Source organism: Alligator mississippiensis, chromosome 1 (assembly GCF_030867095.1).
Source record: "Alligator mississippiensis isolate rAllMis1 chromosome 1, rAllMis1, whole genome shotgun sequence".
Taxonomy (NCBI): Eukaryota; Metazoa; Chordata; order Crocodylia; family Alligatoridae; genus Alligator; species Alligator mississippiensis.
Window position 1 is genome coordinate 183,632,236 of NC_081824.1, and position 21,805 is coordinate 183,654,040.

Here is a 21,805-nt window from a genome sequence, read left to right on the forward strand (position 1 = left end):
AAAAACAATTCTCCTCTTGAAATTAATGCCTATACAATGCTCTATCCATTTTTTCTTGAAAAGTTCATAATTGTACTTGTAAACCATTCTGAAATGGCAACAAGTTTTAGGCTGCTTTTGAATCATTCCACAATTATCAAAAATAATTTAGCAAGGCTTTATATTTTTCCCTCCATGTTTGACTCACAAACATAGCTCACAATCCTATATTTTAGGAAATTAGAGAAAATACATAGTGTTTTGTTCAATTTATTGAGCAAAATATAGTTAAGTGATGGTAACCAAAATACAATTAGTTTAACCAGCTGCCCTTCATTTTCTGATGGGGCTTTTCTGATCTTAGCAGTTCTTAGCCTTCAGATTATTTTAGGATAACATATAGATGCATATAGGTTGGTGATTCTCAAACTTTTTAGACTTAAGGTACTATGATTTATCCAAATTTAGTGGCAACCCATTTCCCAGGAAATGCAGGCAGGGCCAAAAGAAAGCAGCTGCAACCAGCAGGGGGTGTTCCTGGCTGCATTAGGTTTATCAGAATTCTGTTCAGGAAACCCCCATGAGTGTACCCCTTGTACTGTACTGATACTTAACATTTCAGTCAAACATATCTATGTTTACTTGAAGCAGCATGGCAATTTTTTTTTATTAATGCAATAATATAGAGTGGCTCTCAACCAGGGGATGAACTTAATGTAGGCAGGAGTGTCTCCTACTGGCACAGCCACTTCCCTGTGTGGGGCCTTATGCACCTCCTGGAAACAGAGGAACATAGGACAATGTCAAGTGGCAGTGGCACCCCTGAAAAGATCTTGTGGCTCCCCAGGTATTTCTTGAACAAAAATTGTTCACGTAACAAGAGTTTAATTAATGTATAAAGATTTTCTTTAACCCCCGCCCCCCCCCCCACCTCACCAAAACCCCCAAAATAACAATATATTTAATCCACAGTAATATTCACATCTATCAGATACAATAAAGAACTAGAATCCACTGAAGGATTTTCTGGGCGAAGTTAAGTAAACATGAGATCCATAGTTCTACGTCAGCTACAGAGTTAAATCTTATTCAATAGTTGCTATGTAACAATTAAAAAAAACCCAAATCAAAACAAGTCTTACACTTTCAGAGCCATCATCTGACTCTAGAGTATTTTTGTCCATTTAGGCTGTAAGTTCCTCTGTCCTCGCTACAGTGATGGAGGCTACTCCTGATAATTAAATAGCTTGGGATAGAAATAAGTAAAAAAAGAAACACTGACTTTGCCATAAACCTAATCACAATATAAAAACATTCAGAGGGTTTTGGAGATGACAAGACACTTACAACTGTATGCAAAGTTTGATTCACTACACAATACAGAGTGTTTTGTACTGTAACCAAATTGGTAAAATGTTTATTTTTCTCCTCTGATGTAACTTAGCACAAATGCTAAAATGTTGCCTACCTGTTGTCTTTCCCATTCTGTATTGCTGAATAACGATCTGTAGATCGTTCACAAACGTAGGTGTTTCTTCTTGTCATCCCGCCAACTGGAAAAACATTGTTCTGGAAAGGAGGATAGAAGAGGAAAAATAGAAACAATTCATCAAAATTATATGGGTATCAAGGTATAAGAAAATGCAAACATATCAGACAAATGAAAACATATTTAACGCCGTGGCAAGTTATACTCCCAACTGTTTATGAAAAAGACTTTAACTAACCTTTTGACATAAAAAAAGTTACCTCACCATCTATCCATTTCTAATCCTGTCATTACCACACTATCTACGAATAAAAACATGGACGAAGAACACTGAAGAAAAGCATGGAAAATAAAATAAAAAAGAATGGGAAAGTGAAGTTAATGCTTTATTAACATCCAGTTCCTAAGGATGGCAAAAAAGGTAAATAGGTTCCAATCCTGCTAGGAATGTGAACTATGATATCCCTGTAAGGTCTCAATGAGGTCTGCAGGACTATTTGGGCATCCTGGTATGCTATCCAGTTCTGATCCTAATTTTTCCCCCCCCTTTGCCGAAAGGAGATTTTTGCATTACTCAGCCTTGGTATTATGTTGAAATTAGGAATTACCATGTGGAATTGAAGTGTATTTTGTTAGAAAGTACAGCGATGAATGCCAAATAAGTTTGTGTGTTAAAATGGTGAAGGTCACAGAGAACTATTTTTTGATAGTCTGTCCTTACCTATAACCTGATGATGTATTTCTTGCCACCATGCTATTTAAAATTATTTTAAAAATTGGCTCATTCTCTCTGCCCTGCCTTCTGCTTTACTCATCTATGCCAAGTTAGTTAGAAATTAATGTTAACATAACAAGTTATAAGAAAAAGTAGGAGTTTTTCATAAGAAATGCTTGGTCGAGCTGAAGTACAACCGCAACATCATATGGCACTATCTTAAGTTAGCTCCTCATGAAGCCTCTCTCACAAATGCCCTACAAATAGTAACAGATCCATACTGTACAATCATAGTACCTAATAGCAAGTATATGAATTTTTTCACTCTCCCTCATAAAAATACTCAATTTAATTAGCTCTAAGTAAAGAAATACTTTGGATATATTAGCTTCTAACACTCACCAGCATAATCAGCTTTTGGGTGATACAGTTTTGAGGAGGCACCAACAGATTGATTATCTAATAAAATCTCATCTCACAGGACTCAGTCCAATCACACATCCACTGAGCCCTAACTTCAAGTCCCACCAGGGAGAAGTTTTTAAATAAGAGAAAAATAGTTTTGAGGCAGCTGTGATCTACAGCAGATGCTATTAGAGTAGAAGTAGTCTTTAAATGTAGTGGATTTAAACATGTTTTGCTTATATAGAGAGTTTATTTAGCAGGAACATGAATTCCATCCTAACAATCCAAAAGAAGCCACAGTGGAATTCCAAAGAAAAGTGAAAATTTCTACAGAGTGCATCTTGGTTTGTTTTTTTTTTGGCCTGAACTGCACAAATGCTTCTATCTTCATATTTGACAACGTATATCTTATCTTGACAAAGAGGTTTGATTCTTATAACTTGTGAGACCTGCACACACTGAATAGCTCTTCCAAGTTCCTGGGTATTTTGTTGTAGCCGTGTTGGTCTAAGGACATAGGTATAGAAGGTTCTTTGACTAGACTGTGATATCTTTTATTAGACAAACCCGAGTAGTTGGAAAAAAAGTTCTTGGCAAGCTTTCAGGCACAGTCACCTTTCTTCAGGCACAGAGAGTCTCTGCTGGTCTGAAACTCATTCCTTGGAGTCTCAGACCACCAGAGACTCCCTGTGCCCAAAGAAGGATGACTAAGCCCAAAAGCTTGCCAAGAACTTTTTTCCCAACTACTCAGTTGGTCTAATAAAAGTTATCACATCTACTCAAAGAACATTGTCTTCCAAGTTCATGCTTTAATTAGGCATCCTGTATCCCTATTCAAGTAGCAAGAAATGTTTTAAGTGTATGCACTGAACATCCACAATGCTGTTCAATCAAGCCTGGCATCATGTTAGGTTAGATCATTACTGAAAGTATAAAAGGAAAACACACTTCTGGAAGAAGGCTTGAAGCTTTTTTTTTTTTTTTTTTAAAAGGTAATTATAGCATAGCTTCCTATCGATATACCAAAATAAGCTATTAGAATATATGGTTAACAGAATATTCACTAATATAAGGAAAGTATATATGGAATATGCCATATACACAACAGATTTTATCCCAGCAACGCTTGAAAAAAAAAAAAACAAAACCACCCACATACTCACACTTGGAACAGTAGTTGATTTCTTTCTTTCTGGACCTACAAGTGGACTTGCAGCCATTTCTCCTTTGGATCCAACCGTAGTGCTGCTTAGTTTACGAGATGCATCCTTATCCCAGTCCTCTTTCTGTTCGCTCTCCACACTGTTTGCCTGAGCCCTTTTAGTGTATGATACAGCAGGAGGAATTGAAGGACCAACTGTCAAATGAAAAGAATATGAATACTATCTAGAAACTACCTTTGCATGTTTCTCAGTCAATATAGGCTGAAGTACAATTCTCTGATAACCAACTCTGAATGACTAAGGCAATGACTGGTGCGCACACTGTTACGGAAGCTAAAACAACAACAAAAAAAGTGCTTTACTGGAAGAAGCAAAGCATTAGTTTGACCTGGCTCCACAGCACCTGTATAGATCAGGCGTTTCAGCAGGGCTTTTGGGTGCTTTTATCTAATGCTGATTCAATCAGCATTAGATAAAAGCACCAAAAAAGCCCCAACTATAGCACCCAATCTATCTGGGTAAGCCAGGTCCAACTAATGCAGTGCCTCTTCTGGGCATGTGCTGGGCTCAGCATGGGAACACACCAAATTCAAAGTAAAGTGCCGTTTTATGTTTTTTTTAACATATGTAAGCAGCCATTAGTTTTAAAATGTATCTGCCTCTTCATTACACTTTATGTTTTCACATTTGTAAGTTCATCATAGACTTCCTGTTTCATACTGGTACTGAACTTTAAGTTTAAAACTAGTATTTACATTAGTTTAATCATTAATAAAATTGTTAAAAAACCAAGCAAAGAAAATGGAATATCAAGCTAATGAATGGGAAATTGTTTCCTATTTTTAATATTTTATTTTTAAAAGACTTTTCCCTATCTTCTCTTTAGCAAATGAGCAACAACAGTTTTCCCTTTTCAACTCAATTTTTAAATATTTTGGGGAAAAGCTGTCGTACTCCACCGACATAAATAAAACTAATTTATATCAGCTAAAGATCTGTCCTTAAGTACCGGCCACTTATAGGGGAAATGACCTAGCAAGGAAGAAAAGGAGAAACGAAAGATTTGTTCAAGGACTTAATTCAAACATTGTGTGTGTGTGTGTGTGTGTGTGTGTGTGTGTGTGTGTGTGTGTATTATATATATATATCTCTACACACACACACACACACACACACACACACGTGCGCGTACACACACGCATATATAGTAATTATTATGCAAATATAATTATTTATATACACAAATTGGTTATGAAAAGTAAGGTCAAAGGGATTAATTTGTTAAACTGGCCCTCCTTTATCACTGAAGCATTTATACAAATAAAAAGCATTATGGGGTGGCATGATGAAGCATAAAACAAATGCACAGAAAAATGGACCTGCCAGGATCACAAAACACTGCACACCAACTTAAATTGTATATGTTAATTTACTTGTTTGAATATCATTCCCACCATGATCACTGAATCGCCGTTGTTTCTGATTACTTGATATACTCCGTTGGACTTTCAGGTGAGCGGGAGACTGCACAGAGCTGTTGCTGAGGTCGCTGCTAGGTCGAGACCGTTGACTCAGGTTACTACTGGACAAGGACTCACTTCCTTCAAACTAGAAACATAAAAAAGCAGGGGTTTTCAGATAACACAGAGCCGGGTGGGGAGGTGGGGGGCAACCACATGCTGAGTGGGGTGTGGAGGTGGCCGCACACAGAGCAGCAGTGGCACAGGGTGGTGGCAGCTGCACGCAGAGCAGGGGGTGGGGGTGGCGGTGGTTGTATGCAGAGTGGCAGCAGCACAGGGTGGTGGGTGGTAGTAGCAGCTGCTGCATGCGAGCTTTCCCCCACAACTCCCTAGTCGCATCTGGCAGGCGAGCCCGAAATTCCAGTTGATGGAATTTCTGGTTAGTTAAATGCCGGATAGCAGAAATTTTACTGTAAATATAATTTACAGAAATAAATTCAAACCTAACACTGTATTTACTTCCATGCCACATGCACCTTTTCCCCCTAAAAAAATCAGCCCTCCAAAACTGAGGTGGGTGTCTTAGGCAAGAGAGTTTATTTTTCTTTGCTGGAACAGAGGGAGGAATAGAAATATGCAGACACTTTGCTCTAATTGCAGCTAAGATGGCTGTCATTTCTCCCTGGCCCCAGCAAGCAGAAAGTGTGGAGTTCGATGTTAACCCTCTCACAACCACTAAAGAATTTGCAGTAGCCACTGGCTAAGCGCTGTAGCTGGTGCCTGAAGTCACACTTGAACTGGTTCAGGGCATGTAAGCTGCTGCATGCAGCCTGTAGTATCTTGATGAGATTTTTGGTATGGAAACAAGCCTTTACGATTCACAGGAACTTGTATACAGAATTATTTGCAAAAAAGTAGTAACTGTTGTTACTGCCCTTTAAGGGCTTGGGGCCTAGCTTTGTCGCTACCCTACCACACCAGAAATTTCTTGCTGCTTCCCCCAGACTATCTTCTAGATTGCCACTCTTCCTAGCCACTTCTATTTCCAGGAGGACTGACTTTTCCTAAGTCACACGGTATGTTGCGACTAGAGGGGGGGGGGGGGGGGGGGGGGGGCGGAAATTCTACCTTTCAAAATCCAAGGTGCATGTTTTAATTGAGAGTGTGGTATGCAAGAAAATATGGAATATGCTACCTAGCCTTATGTAAAGTGATAAGTGAGAGCACCCTTAGAACAGAATACTCATCTCACTGTAAACAGATGAGTATGTGTCAGAATTCTGCACTAGGGACAAAGGGACATTGAGAAGGGAGATAAGATGCAACTGGGTTCTCCTCCAAGTTCCACATATGCTCACCTCATCTACACTCTTTTGATCCCTGGTCCAGCATTCATGTGGCATCATAAATAGAATAAAAACTAGGCAAGCCCCAAAGTATTAGCTAATTTACAAAAATTTAAGCATTATGTCTTATGTCTAATCAATTGCCGTTCTGAAATACTGGCTATGCAAGCCAAGCATGGGTCAGTTTCTTTGGTTCTGCATTGCTTTAGAAGCAAGAGGGAAAGCAAAGGAACACAATTATATTAATACACAACTACTCAAACTGAACAGGATTCATCTCCTTCAAAGTGAATTTTTCAGACAGTTTTGTTTGTAATTTTTTTTAATGAGGTCTGTCAGGAGTAGACTCAAAGCCCACTGAAGTCATGAAGACTCCAGGCTTTCAACAGACTTTGTATCAGAACCTCAGTAAACCCTTTCACAGTAAGAAAGAATATCTAGATCGCTCTCATTCCCTCGATTTTTAATTTACATAATAGCTAGTGTTGCCTACAGTTAAATTTGAAAGCAAGTGCTGGGACACTTTCCAAAACTGCCAGAAGAACTCAAATCCTGAGCTTTGGTGTCATTGCTTTTATCTTCCTTGACCTTTTCTCTAAACACCATTAAACTTAATACCAGGACATTTTACTCGTTAGCTAACTACACTTAATCAAGGTCTGAGAAGAATGGTCAGGACAGGGGTTCCCAGCGGCGCGGAGGACGGGACAGACGTGGAGGATAGGGAGGCAGTTGGCTGCCAGGCCGTGGCTCCAGCAGCCAGCAGTCACATGTGTGCGGGGCTAAAGCTGGGTGGTGGAGCAGCCAGCTCTGTGCACCTTGTTCCACTGCCGTGGCTGCACCTGGCTAGGTGCTGCTTGTGCATCAGGTACCAGGCCTGCACCAGGCCGGGCAGAACCCCCCAGCCCTGCTCACGGCTGTGGGTGGGGAAATGGCCAGGGCGGAGGGCAGGGAGGCAGCTCTGCTGCTTGCTCCTGGGCAAGGCAGCAGAGTCCCTTCTTCCTGGGCAACCCCAGCTGGGTCCCCTCAGGCCACTGCCTGTGCAGCCCCCTCCCCTGCAGGGTCCCTTGGTGCCCCAACCTGATCCGATCCTCACAACCCTGCCCCCAAACTCCGTAAAAATTAAATTTAAATATGTAAATTAGAACGTTTGTTGGTTTGCAGTATAAAAGGGTTGGGAATCAATAGGCTAGGACATTAAAGAACCATCATCTCTCCCAAGCTAATTTTAAGAGTCTTGTGCAAGGAATAAAAAAGAAAAAAACCTCAATTTTATTTAATCCAATGAGACTTAGAATTCTAATTGGCAGATATATAGTAGATAACACTTACTTCTGCTGGTTTTCTACCTAGAAGCAGGTAGGTAGCCATGACTTCATCGTACTTTTGGTTTACTAAAGATTCATGGATCTCCTCTCTCGAAAAGCCCATGGTGACCATTATGTCTGAACGTTAAAAAAAACAAAACGACAATTTATTCTTGGCAGGAATAATGTTCAAAATTAATCTGCAATTTGCAATGAATATAGAAAACCTAAAATAAGTAACTGATGATTTTAAAACTCAAATGAGCCTACATTTCATTTATTGTTCAATGTTAAAATAGCTGCAGCTTCACAGGTAGTATTAGAGTGATGTCAGACCCACGATGGTCCTGGAAGTATGCAAGAGGAAAGGATTTTCGTGGGTGATCTCTTTTATTGAACAAACTGCATGGTTGAAAGACACTTAAACAAGGTTTTGAATGTAATGTATCCTTCTTCAGGTCTTGCTTCTCTTACACAGCTTCATTTTTTACAGTACAGTATTCTCTTGAAAACTTTTACCACGTATTCAATTAATTAAATATGTATATACTTTGGGACAGAACAAGGTAAAAATATTTATAAGGAAGGTCACTATAAAAATAAGTTCTTCATTTAAATAAATAGCAGATACATTTCACTTATATAATAAGGTTTTATGCCAGTCTTCAGAAAATTAAAGTAATTTTTTGCAAGGTTATATTTTATCCTTTACTTCCACACAATACCTATTCTTTTGGTGTCATTAAAATCTGGTTCAGGCTCAGTATATGGCTTTAATTCTTCCTCCTCATGGCCCACATTCATCCACCGATCCTTCATAATTTGCTAAGAAATGAAACAAACCTCAGTTAAATAATTCAATTATTTATTCAATCAACTGGACTTGATCCAAATCCCACTAGAGTAAATCACTTCAATGGAAGCTTGATTGATCCCAGTTTAGAAAATACGTTTCTTGGTTCCAGCATCAACCAACACAAATCTATGCATGTGAGAGGCAGAAACAAATGCTTGGCCAGCAAGCTAGCCACGCATTACAAAAACATTCAGTTAAAAGGTGTGACAGGATTCAATCCACAATCCCAACAATTGTGCCTCCTGCCATGCTGCACATGCATGGCAGTACATGTGATTTTGGGATAGGGGATCAGACCCCAGTTGTGCCCTACTTGCCAGTACAGGGGGAGCTGGTCAGAGATCATAATCCCAGGCTCCCTCTACACTGGTAAACGTTTATGCTAGACAATCAGCTAATTGTTGTCTGCCTCTGAGGATCCACCAGGCTAGTGCAAGACTCTAGAGCCAGCTGCTGATCAGTGGCTGGCAGGGACTGCACTGGGTCCATTTGAGCCCTGGTACAGTCCATCCAGTGACACGTTCATTTTCAGGTGAGATTTAAACCAGCAACAAAAATTACTACACTTTTTTTGTGCAAAACACTCTGTGGACGGTTTTGCTTTCTGTTAAGCCATTTAACTGCCTGGATGTCTGGCCATGCTACACTTTAAGATGTGATTGACCAGTTAATCATGTCTTAAGTGTAATATTTTCCAGGGGCATCAGTAGCATGCAAAATTTGTAAAGTAGCTTGGAATATCTTTTTATTCCGTGGTTGTAGAGTATCCAGCTACAACTGGATTCTGGACCATAAGCAGGGCTCCTTGCTACTATGCTAATAAACTTTTTGAAAGAACTATCCTGGCACATGTCCAGGAAGGGTCAGCAGGGGAGGTTATATTCAGGGGCAGCAGGGGAGGTTATACTCAGAGGCAACCAGCATGGGTTCATTAGGGGTAGGTCTTGTCAAACCAACCTGGTGGCCTTCTACCACCAGGCCACCAAGTCCTTGGATGCAGGTGTCGCAGTGGATATAGTCTTTCTGGACTTCAGGAAGGCCTTCAACATGGTCTCTCACCCCATTCTCAGTAAGAAACTAGGAGACAGTGGTGTTGCTCCCTACACGGTCAGATGGGTCACTAACTGGCTGGAGGGCTGCACCCAGAGGGTGGTGGTGGACGGGTCTTATTCGACCTGGAGGGATGCGGGAGTGGGGTCCCCCAGGGCTCGGTCCTCAGGCCCACACTATTCAACATCTTCATCAGTGACTTGGGCGAGGGGGTAGAAAGCACCCTGTTCAAGTTCACAGATGACACTAAGATATGGGGGGAAGTGGGTACGTTAGTAAGAAGGAACAGGCTGCAAGTGGATCTAGACAGCTTACAGGGGTGGGCAGAAGAGAACAGGATGGGGTTCAACATTGGCAAGTGCAGGGTAATGCACCTGGGGAGGAAGAACCAGCAGCACACCTACAGGCTGGGGAACTCCCTTCTCGCCAGTGTTGAGACAGAAAAGGATCTTGGAGTCATCATTGATGCCACAATGAACATGGGTCGACAGTGTGGGGACACAGTCAGGAAGGCCAACCATACCTTGTCGTGCATCCACAGATGCATCTCAAGCAGGTCCAAGGAGGTGATCCTCCCCCCTCTACGCGACACTGGTCAGGCCACAGGTGGAGTACTGCATCCAGTTCTGGGCGCCACACTTCAGGAGGGATGTGGCCAATATGGAGAGGGTCCAAAGGAGGGCCAGCCACATGATCAGGGGTCAGCAGGGCAGGCCCTATGAGGAAAGGCTGAGGGACCTGAACCTGTTCAGCCTCCCAAAGAGAAGGCGAAGAGGGGATCTAGTGGCAGTCTATAAACTAGTCAAGGGGGACCAGCAGGCACTGGAAGAGTCCCTGTTCCCCCGAGCAATCCCGGGAGTTACAAGAAACAACGGACACAAGCTAGCAGAGGGTAGTTTCAGGCTAGACATTAGGAAGCGCTCTTTCACTGTCTGGGTGGCTAGGACCTGGAACCAACTTCCAAAAGAAGTGGTGCTGGCTCCTACCCTGGGGGTCTTTAAAAGGAGGCTGGACGAACATCTGGCTGTGGTCGTTTGACCCCAGTATTCTTTCCTGCCATGGCAGGAGGTCGGACTAGATGATCTCCTCAGGTCCCTTCCAACCCTACCAACTATGAAACTTGAACACAATCTGATTGCTGGATAGAAAGGCATGAGTTGTCTTTTTACATGATTACCATAATAATAACTTAAACATCTAACAGGAATAATTGTAAGTGTTAGCTCCCTGACTCTGGGTGGAAACTTGATGGCTAACTATGTTGTTTCTATTGGTATAATATCCTATAACTTTACACAGGCACGTTACGTTGGTTGAGATACTAGCCTGCTTGTCTTTAAGGCAAAAATTTAAACATTTAAAAGGTGGGCTCAGGGCAGTAATAGTGGAAACAGAAGAGTAAAAAACACATTCCCTAAGCACAGTGCCGTAGCAAGCAGGGGGAGGGGCAAGCGGGGCAACCACCCTGGGTGCTGAAGCAAAGGGGCACCAACAGGTGCTGCCTAGCCAGGGTGGGATGTGGAACATAGCTGTGAGCAGCTCATTTGGCAGGGACGCAGGGATGGAGAAGTGTACTCCTGGGCAAGCATGGAGGGGGGCATGTGCCCCCCTGGATCTGTGCGCGGCGCAACAGTGGACTGCTGCTGCGGGCTTTGCCCTGAGCACCAAACTTCGTCCCAATGGCACTGGCTGAGCAGGCTGATTAAAATACAGGATTAAATAACCTGCTGCATATTAAAAATAAATCTATTTAAAATTAAATTTAAAATTATGACAACCTATATTAAAGGCCCAGGTATGCTACAGTATTAAAATAATTTAAATACTATTTAAGCACTATATGTCAATGTTATAAAGGAAGTCAAACCACAGAACTGGAGGAAGTCACTGATTAACCACCTGCAGGTGCAGGAGACACTAATTTTCTTCATTTCAGTTACTTAAATTTAAATCAGTTCCATAACTAATTCAACGATGAAAAACTGATTAGGAGCTGGAAAAGCATGAATGCTTGTTTTCCTCTTTTAATCTACGAGCAAAAACTTGCAATAAGACTGAAATCAATTAGCTATAGCATCCTGAAAGATATTAGTATAATTAGGGCAGGGTGAGGGGGGCATCCCCATCCTAGGTACTAGCTATGAGGGGGCTCCAGTAACCCCTTTTACCCCCCTGGGCAAAACCTTGCCATAACAGAAAAAAAAGGGGTAGGAATCCTTTAATTTGGCACTAGTGAAATGCAGAAGGAATAAGAAAGCAAACTGCTTCTACTGACAGCCACTATTCTTTAGACAACAGAAACCAGCTTCTCCCCCACTCCTAGTAACATCTTTCAGCAATATGCTTACAATACTACAACTCCCGATGTAGTTCCCTTAGCTTTGTCCCTTCTTCTCCTGTCTGGATTTATGCATAAAAAGTCCATTTTTAGTTCTTCACCTTTCAAAGATGTTTTTCTTTAATATAGTTGTATATTCTTAGTCTCCCACTATTAAACACATTACGTCAGAGGCTTTACCTTGTTGCTGTTTGTAGTGAGATCAGCTAATTATAGATGAGACCAGCTAATTATCTGTAGTGAGATCAACTAATTATAGGAAATAACCTTGGTTAGAATACTTAAAAAGCTGATCATCAACCCAAAACATATTTCAACCGACAGTGCACAAGTTAATTTTGTCTACTGTTTTAGGAAAGATCATCTTTTGTTAATGTTTTGCCTTGGTTTGAGACTCTACCATCTCAAAAAATAATATTGTCTTTTTCTCTGCATCTGTAACTCTGCCCTGTTCCACTTTCCTTTCTTATTTTACTTCATTGTTGTTGGGTTTTGTTCTTTTTGTAATGTCCTGCTTCACCCCTTTTAAATTAACACATTTAATTTTGAATGTTGTTAATTTCAAAAAGGAGATTGAAGTACTTTCAGGTATTTACCTGCCCTTAAATCTATCAAATCTCTCTCATCTGTACAACTTCTGACGCAGTTCTCTTAGCTTTGTCCCTCCCTTTGCTGTTTGACATGCTTTGCAATCACAGTTTCAGACTTCTAATGTGTTTCTATCTTTCCTGCAACTAGTTAAAAAGCCTAAACCAGAGTTCTCAACTCTTTTAGACTCGAGGTACTCCTTGGGAAGTGCCAGCTTAAGTTTTCCCTTGTTTTTTTTTTTTGACAAGAGAATAATAATAGAACAATTCTCTAGCTGCAAAGAATTGAGAAAGACCACAATACATGTGAATATTTTTGACAGTATAGATTACTATTTGTTATCTCTGGGTTTATCTTGTGAATCATATTTCCACACTGAACAGTGCTAACATTGCATGGCACCCCACAGCATCTTGAAAATACCTCAAAGCACCCCACAGTACTACAGCACTCTGGTTGAGAATCACTGGCTTACACAAACTTCGTAAAATGTAACTGATCCAGTTTAGGATTAAAGTACTATTTAAAAGATGTTTCTCTGGTTCCAGTTTTGCTGTAATTGAGTGGTAAACATCCCTTTGGATGATCTGGGAGACAGCATGAAGGAGAGCTCTACTGAGCAGTGCAAGAGCAGGCTGTGATAGAGCACAGCTCAGAAACAATAAGTCATTAACTAAGAGAGCAAAGTTGATTCAACAGAAGACTTTCAAAAGCTCAAACATATATATATTTTTCACACACACACTTCCAAAACCCTTATAAATACACATACTGATGGAAATATGCATTTAAAAGCAATAGTGTCCCATAGTCACACATACCTAAAAGGGAAAGAAGCAGAATCACTTAACCTATACCTTTTACATCAAATACTTCATAACCTATTAGTAAAAAAAAAAACATTTATGACAGCTCTCCTCCAATGAGAAGATGGATTATTTCCTAATATTTCATTTCAAATCTGCCTCAGACCCTTGATTCTTCAAAACATGTATTTACTTCTTTACTTCACTGTTTTACCTATTTGGCAACAACTAATATGCTAAGCTCCAGTGATGCTACCATTAACACCACCCCACAGTAACAAAGAAGCATTTCAAAGACCAAATTTAGATGATTATCATATCTATAGTGAGAAGCCAAGTTTGGCCTCCGGGTTTTAAAGAACCGGTATTCCCAAGTGTGAACCTGTTAAACGTTTATAAAGATGACCTAATTTCTGAACATAAACTCATAAATGGAAACCTGGAAAGAAGCCAATCACTCTGAAACCAATCCTTCAGTTTCTTCCACTAAGCTCTTATACCACATTCTTCAGGCAGAAATACCTAGATGTAATTTATTACAAGCAACAAACAAGTTACACACCATTACTTGCCCCATAACCTGTTGAACATAATTATTCTGAAATGAAAAATACTTTTTTTAACAAGTCAAAAAGTAAAACCAACTTGAAAGAAAGTTATGCACAGAACAGCTCCCTATGAAAATGCATCCTAGACTGTACTGAGTATATGCCAGAAAGCACAAGTCACCACACTAGAAAGACAAAGAAGCTTAAATAGGATTTATTCTTTAGAACAGTATCCACTACTATGAATGTACACATTTGAAAATGAAAAAAGTTCACAGGTGACTAATAATACAGATTGTATCTCTAGAACTATTTTATCATTGACTTTTTTCATTGCTAACTGTTGGCCTATTTGCTAGTAACAAACCTATTTTCAATAGTCTCTCTTTGTTGCAGAGCTCCAAAAGCAAATCAAAAACATATTTGAAACCTGTGGCATGAATCTCTATGCAAATCAAACATGAAGTCTAAACATGGGTTGGCAGCCTAGGGCCCACAGGCTATTTTATCCACCCTGCAGAACAAGGGGGTGGAGGGGGCATCCAAGGCATTTTGTCACCATGGGCTTTGCCTGGGCAGCAGAGAGCAGAAATGCCAGGGTCGGGGGTGGGTGCAGACAGGACGTGACGACTGCAGGTCTGGCACCAGAGTAGGCTAGATTGGTAGCAGCATGTGCTCAAAAATAAACTCCGTTCAAAGCAGCTGTTCGCTGCAAAAATGCTGCCAAGCTCCGGTATAGCGTGTCAAGTCAGTGCTTCAGCCATTTGAGAAGTACTTTATTATTATTTTTTTTATTTTTTTATTTTTTAAAAATTCAGTTGCCTGAATAAATTATTCCCTTTAAGGCACCTGACTGAACAGGCAAATGACTTTTCTTGGGAAACAACTGGTAATCTGGGAGGTGTTTTAAAAGCAAATCCACATGACAATGCTACTTCTCATTTTCACTAGCTGAAAGAGCACAGAATTAGCTAAACTCTCAGGTAACTAGAAATAAATTACTGCCAAGTAAAAATTCAGAGGAAACAAAATTAAGAAAAAATAGCCAATAACTTTTGAGTTTGCCAGTCTAATGGCTCTTAATATTTATGTTTATAATGCCAGACGAATGAAAACTCATTTCCTCTCCTAGACAAAGCTACTCAAATGGCCCCTACCCTCTTAAGGCTGGAAGTTACGGCATGGCAAGAGTTCTCATGGTGTTGCTTTGCACTGGGTCTGGGTGTTCTCAAAACAAATTTGTTACAAAGAGAAGCTAACTACAACCTCATTTGATACTTCCCCACCTTTGAACCAATGCCAAAAATTGATCACCCAAAAAAGAAGAAAAAGACTTCTCTCTTGCCTTTTCCCCATATTTAACTGCACTGCTCTACTGCTTTACCTGCCTGAGAATTTGAGGCCTCTAATAAGTAAATAGTATCTTTTCTTTTTCTTTAGGAAGGAAAATCCCACTTTTTATTCCAGATTTAAAGCATCTTAACAGTTCTGGAGTTCACTTCTTAAACAAAGATGAAACTACTTACTTCCAAGCTGCCTCGTTTTATTGGATTCAAGACTAGTAGTTTTTTAAGTAGATTTTCACAGTCTGTGGACATATAGAATGGAATACGGTATTTCCCTCTTAATACTCGCTCCCTCAGTTCCTTAAAAAAAAGAAAAAGAAAAATGTATTACTGACATTGAAAAATTAGAGAGTATACATGCAGATTTCAAATGTTAACTGTACCTTTAAATTCTGACCATCAAATGGCAATGATCCACTGACTAGCGTGTAAAGAATGACTCCAAGGCTCCACACATCCACCTCTGGGCCATCATATTTCTTTCCCTGAAAAAGTTCAGGAGCGGCATAGGGAGGACTTCCACAAAATGTGTCCAGCTTATTACCAACTGTAAATTCATTACTAAAACCAAAGTCTGCAATTTTAATGTTCATGTCTGAATCAAGTAGAAGGTTTTCTGCCTGAGAAAAATATTGAAAGAAAAACATGGGCAATTAATATAAGATTCAGACACAACAACATATCACTTGACAGAAAGAAGAAAGGTTACATTTTCTAAAATGCATGATGCTATTTTTTATTTTATTTTTTTGAGAATAAAAGGAACAAATTCCTCTGGAAAGGAGAGTTCCTGTACAAAATATATGTGGTACCTGATTCAAAAGGTCAGAAGTACAAAAACAGTAAAATTCTAAAGATTCACAGTACATACTATATTTACTGCCAGGTGTAAAAATAGACAAAAGTTAAAATTGGCTACCTATGTCCAAAAGGTAACTAGTGTTGTTTCAGGTTCAGTTTACAATTAGAAACCTAAGCACTAGACTTGTAAATACTAGATTTTCCAGAACAAATGCTCAGCTCTAAACATACTCACTCAGCCATTTGTTTCCAAACAGGACAATTTGAGCGCCTGTACATTTTACTGTGTTTGCAGTGGGGTGAACACTGGAAAGGAGGGAAGTTCTAGATACTACAGAGTAGATCTTCTCTGTTTTGCTCTGACAATAGATATTCAAATGTACTTTTTATCTGTCATGTCAGTATCCTTTGCCAAAGATTCATCCCTGCAACTGTTATAGAGTATTCTTTAACAGCAACTAAAATCTCAGATGAAGTTGCAGCATTTAAGTAGTGTATAATCCCATGGCATAACACATGAGTGCTATAAAAGTTTAATCAGCTTGAATAAGGAAGAGTAGCATAACTCAGTAACTGTAAAGCCATGGTCAAATATGCAGGTCAAACCTAAAACAAATTGTAGAAAATTGTTTTACCGTTATCTTTTGAGTGCGTCAAACAATTCAAATTAATCTAAAAGTTTTCGCAAGTAAAATTGTTCAGAAATCTTCTGATGACAATTTCTTCCCCCTTGTAAAACTAGGTACTGAGTTAAATAAATGCAACCATATAGGGCTCAAAGAAAGACAAATGTAAAATTACAGAGAACTGCTAAAATGAATTTCGAACAAAACTGCGTCCAAAAAAAAAAATTCAGTGGATGTACTGAAGTTTCATATTTTGGAAATTTACGCAGCTTCATTTGAAGTGTGGAATCCTATTGGGAAGCTGGAAATCTTCTATTTGAAGTGCCCAAATCTAGCCCTGGAATACTGCAAGACTGTAAAGCTAGAACAAAGTTTAATCTTCCAGCAGCAAGTACTTTGGTCTTAAGCCTCATTCAGATGCAATTCTGGAGGAAATTAATCTCTGGAAAACTGATTTAAAGTGGGGGCAGTTTCCATTAGAGTGGTTATTCAAAATGTTAGGATACACCTGAGAATATGAGCAGATAAGGGTGTCAAAAAGAGAAGATAAACATATCACATGCTGCAATTTCACATACATATGCATGGTATTAATATGCTGAATATATACTTCTACATGGACAAGATGCATTTGACAAAAGTAAAATTTGAGGTAGGTCATATACTCATGGGCTAGGGACAGACATTCAAAAAACCTGAGCCTGAATTGATTCAATCTTTGCAGGTTAGTCTACCCTGGCTAGACTGAATCAGTTTGCATTCGCAAAGACATACCAGAAATGCAGGCATATGCCTGCAGTGGCTCAGGCTAGAAGTCAGGGGGCGCTAGACCAGCTCTCCATTCCTTAACACAATGCTGAGCTAAGGGGGCAGTGGACAGGCCCTGGCAGGACACTCTGATTAGGGAGGGGTTTCCCCCCTCCACCCTTCTGACCAGCCCAGCAGGGAATTGATAATTCAGTGTTTATCACACCATCAAAAAAACAACAGAGGGACATTACCAGCTACCTGTTGTTGATGTCTTTGTCCTGTCTGCCACAGCATGGACTATAGCCAGCATGTGGTCTGCTAGCTAATGCTGAGAAGTGTCTGTGTTAGGCAGAGGGGACAGGGGATCCCTCCTTAGCAGGCAGTGTGGAGGGGAGGTGGGGACCAGGGGGAAGCCAGGCAGATGCCTGTAGTCTCTGCCAAGCTCCAGCCAGGGAGCAGAGGGGAGAGGCTAGTTTTGGTGTGGACCAGAGAGCATGGGTATCTGGTGCCTCTTGAATCACTGAATCAGGAGGGCACATGCCCCCCTCCCCATCCCCCCAACACCAGTCAGCAACCGGGGGGGGGGGGGGCGGGGGGGTGTCTCCCAGCAGCCGATCATATGGCCAATTTCACTCACTGTAAAAAGCAGCCATGCCACTTCCAGAACTCCTGCGGCTACTTCCAGAAGCGGCATGGCCACTTTTGCTGGTGGCCTCGCTCCCTGGCTGGTGCTCGCAGGGGGAGTACTGGTGCTCCTGCCTGCCCCCCTGCCCACCGGCGAAACAGGGAGCACAGCCAGACAGGGGGTGCACTGGCACCCCCATGCACCCCCTATGTGTCGTTCCTGCCGGCGAGCCCCACCCAGCCTAGAGAGCATGCCAGGATGCTGGGAGAGTCTAGTTTAAAACCTTAAACCAGCAAGGGGTCTGGGACAGACATTGCATAAACTAGTTTGACCCAAATCAGTTAAGTCTGATACTACATTCAATGAGGTTTATCTTAAACTGGTCTCAGCCATTTTCAATCTGGTTTATGTGAACTGAACATCTGTTCTGTTACAGGTTTAAGCCAGTTTCTAATCACTTAAACTGGTTTATGTGTAATGTCTATCCCTAGCCATGAAGACTGAGAGATAAACAAATAGTAATAGACTATTAGTGAAATGGAATGTCTTAAGCAGAATACAAGGGTACTGTATAGCATTGATAGCAAGCAGACACTAAAGCTTCTCCTCCAACTGAAAATGAAGGGGCATTTTCTATCTATGAGGAATAAGACAAAGCGTGGCTAAAACTGGTAAAAAGGGAATGATTTGTTTTCTTCAGCTGTTGACCCCCAAAGCTTTGATTGGCATTGCTCCTGAAGAAACTTCTTTTGAGATCCAAGAGAAACAGAGAAACAGGCAGTTAGGAGATGAGGAGTTAAGCCAGGTGAGTTTTCCCACAGCCACCTATTCATTTTGGATAGAAAATACTGCTTCACCAGTGAAGGCCCAGGGAAAGACAGACTAAAACTGGAAGTTGATACAGGTGGCTTTACCTTCTCAGCCGTGGCACAAGTCTGACAGCAGAAATGGCAAGAGAAACGGGTTCACTTTCTGTGGAGGGGGAAGGGCATCCTGGGACACCAAGTAACTCTTAAAACTAGGTCTAAGAACAACTGGTGAAAAAAGCCCAGAACTCAAGTTAAAAGACAATAAAAACAACAACTGTACACAATAGCAACCTAGACATAAGGCTGGAATCTGGTGGGAAAACTGCAACAGGGTGATAAGGGACACAAGTGAGGGTAACAGACCATCTGCCAAATCTCTATGCTGCTGTTAGGAGTATGGGGCATAAATAGGAAGAATTATCAGTCTCATTTGAGCAACCAAAATGACATACCTAAATGACAGGACTAAAACATTGGTAAAGCAAGCTATAACTTGTTTGAGAAGAACAGGCAGGCAAATAAAATGGGTGTTATACCATGTAGCAAGAATTGTATTACTCTGAAGTTCAAGAGGAAAGAATAGATTTGCTGAGTGTTTTTCATGTGAAGATAAAAGGGAAAAAGAAAGTGTTGATATCATGGATCACGTAGTCACAAACGGGAGGTGAATAAGATATTTGTTGAGCAACAAAGCAGAAGCATCCAAAAGTCAACTTGATGAGACTAGGAGATTTTAAATTACCTGAATATCTACTGGAAAAGCAACACAGCAGACCATAAACAGCTCAGTAAATTATTGTAATACATTGGGGCATATTTTTTTTCATTTCAGGGCATGGGGAAGGAAAGCTACTAGGTTTCATAATACATTAGAGGTAAAAGGAAGACTAAAAAGTTGATTATTTAACTCAGGAGTGAGAGCAAATTATAGTTAATGCAGAAAAAATTCAATGCCTTCTTTGCTTCACTCTTCATGCTTCTAAAATGTGTGTGGTTGACAGACAACAATCTGAGGGAGGTTGTAAGCAATTTGGAAGACAGGATAAGAAATAAAAATAACTGATAAATTGGAGAAGCAGTCTGAAATAAACCTGATGAAATTCAATAAAATGCCAAATATATAAACAAGAACTCAAGTGTGCAAATCTAAATTTGGCACTGGTTAAGGCCACATAGAAAAGAATCTGAAAGTAACTATGGATCAAGAACTAAGGAGGAGTCAACTATATAGTTGTTGCAGAGTAAGGCTAAACCTCATTCTGAGATGTATTAAGAGAGAGCTGCATCTATGACAAGGAAGGCAATTTCTCTACTCAAGTTGGTATTGGTGAAGTCTCATCTGGAATAATGTACACCGACCGAGTTGAGAGAATCAAGAGAGAGCAAGAAGAATAAGAGGTTTACAAAACATGATTATGAGGAAAGGTTGAATGACTTGTCTTTTCTAGGCTGAACAAATCCAAGACAGAGGGGACATGATAATATTGGAATGTGTTGTAAGTTATTATAACTAGGATAGTGACCGATTGTTCTCAATGTCCAATGAAGGAAGGAAAAGCAGAAATCTACCCAAGCTACAGCAAAATATTTAGGTTGGCTATGAGGGGAAAACTTATCAACTCTTAGGGCAGTTTAACATGTTACCAGGAGATGTTATGGAAACTCTTTCACTGGAGGTTTTAAGAATAGGTTAAACAAACCTCTGTCAGACATGGTGTAAGTCTACTTGATCTGGCATCACTGCAGGGGACTGGATTAGATTAGGGTGCTCAACCTCCAGCCTGTGGGCCATACACGGCTCACGGAGCCATTGGTATCCAGCCTGAGGGGCTCCCCACAGATTGGGAAATTTGATGGCAGGGAAGCAGTGACAATAAATACAGCCATCCTCTCCCACTGCTCAATTCCCAAATCCTATGCAGCAGGTTGGGGCCAGGTCATGTCCCCACCCCTGTAGCTGGATGAGGCCAGGACATGCTCTTTCCTCCACAGGGCTGAGCTGGGGCTGGTTCAAGCCTTCCCTCTCCCCACCCTCCTGCTGCGCCTGGTCAAGCCCCCTTCCCCCTATAGGGCTGGGCCATGCCCCTCCCCCCCTCAGGGGCAGGTTGGAGCCAGGATGCCCCCTGCCCCCTCTGTGCGGCTAGATGGGCCCATGACACAACCATCCCATACCAGACTGGGACCAGCAGCCAGATCCAGCCCATGGACAGTTTGGGTACTGCCCATCCGGCCAAAACAAAAAACAAGTTTATCACCACTGGATTAGATGATCTCTTGAAGTCCCTTCCAGTCCTATAATTCTTTGATTCCATGATTCTATAAAGTGAAATTAAGGCTTCAATCATTACTTCTAATTACAGACCAGGAAGGCTCTTAGCCATACAATTAGATTTTGGTAGGAGATTCACCCAGATAATGTAGTTTTGAATTAAAATTAAAATTCATTCCAAGTTATTCTTGAGAAAAGAATATTTCTAACTAAAAGGAGTAATTAGATGGATTTAGGAATGGGGATAAAGATGACAAAGGAAAAAAACAAAGGAAGAAGAAAAATTGTTTGCTTGCTTCTAAAAGTATCTTTCAAGATTTTTACAGCATTAAAGATGGAATTTCTTTTAACAATTTCACTAGAGTAAATTGATGGTGCCTCCTTTTAAGTCCTGTAACAAACATATAATTTGTCTATGCACAGTTTAGACCTTAGCCTCAAAAGTTTATTCTCCTCAGCATAGGTTCTTGACACTGCAGAAATGAAGTAATCTTTAGGTTACGTACACTCCCACTTCTGGTTAATCCTT

At 40.7% G+C, this 21,805-nt stretch overlaps 1 protein-coding gene across 5 annotated transcripts in view; it reads right to left on the reverse strand.

Annotated features, from left to right (window-relative positions):
- MARK1 (microtubule affinity regulating kinase 1) overlaps positions 1–21,805 on the reverse strand; it is a 135,236-nt gene that overhangs the window by 22,607 nt on the left and 90,824 nt on the right. For all 5 annotated transcript variants that reach the window (XM_014598058.3, XM_059717748.1, XM_059717746.1 and 2 more), the window contains exons 8-14: positions 15,780–16,016; positions 15,577–15,696; positions 8,590–8,689; positions 7,890–8,002; positions 5,206–5,359; positions 3,752–3,945; positions 1,448–1,548 (exon numbers count right to left, since the gene is read on the reverse strand). In XM_014598058.3, the coding sequence (XP_014453544.1) occupies positions 1,448–1,548; positions 3,752–3,945; positions 5,206–5,359; positions 7,890–8,002; positions 8,590–8,689; positions 15,577–15,696; positions 15,780–16,016 (1,019 nt within the window). The remainder of the gene's footprint in view (positions 1–1,447; positions 1,549–3,751; positions 3,946–5,205; positions 5,360–7,889; positions 8,003–8,589; positions 8,690–15,576; positions 15,697–15,779; positions 16,017–21,805) is intronic.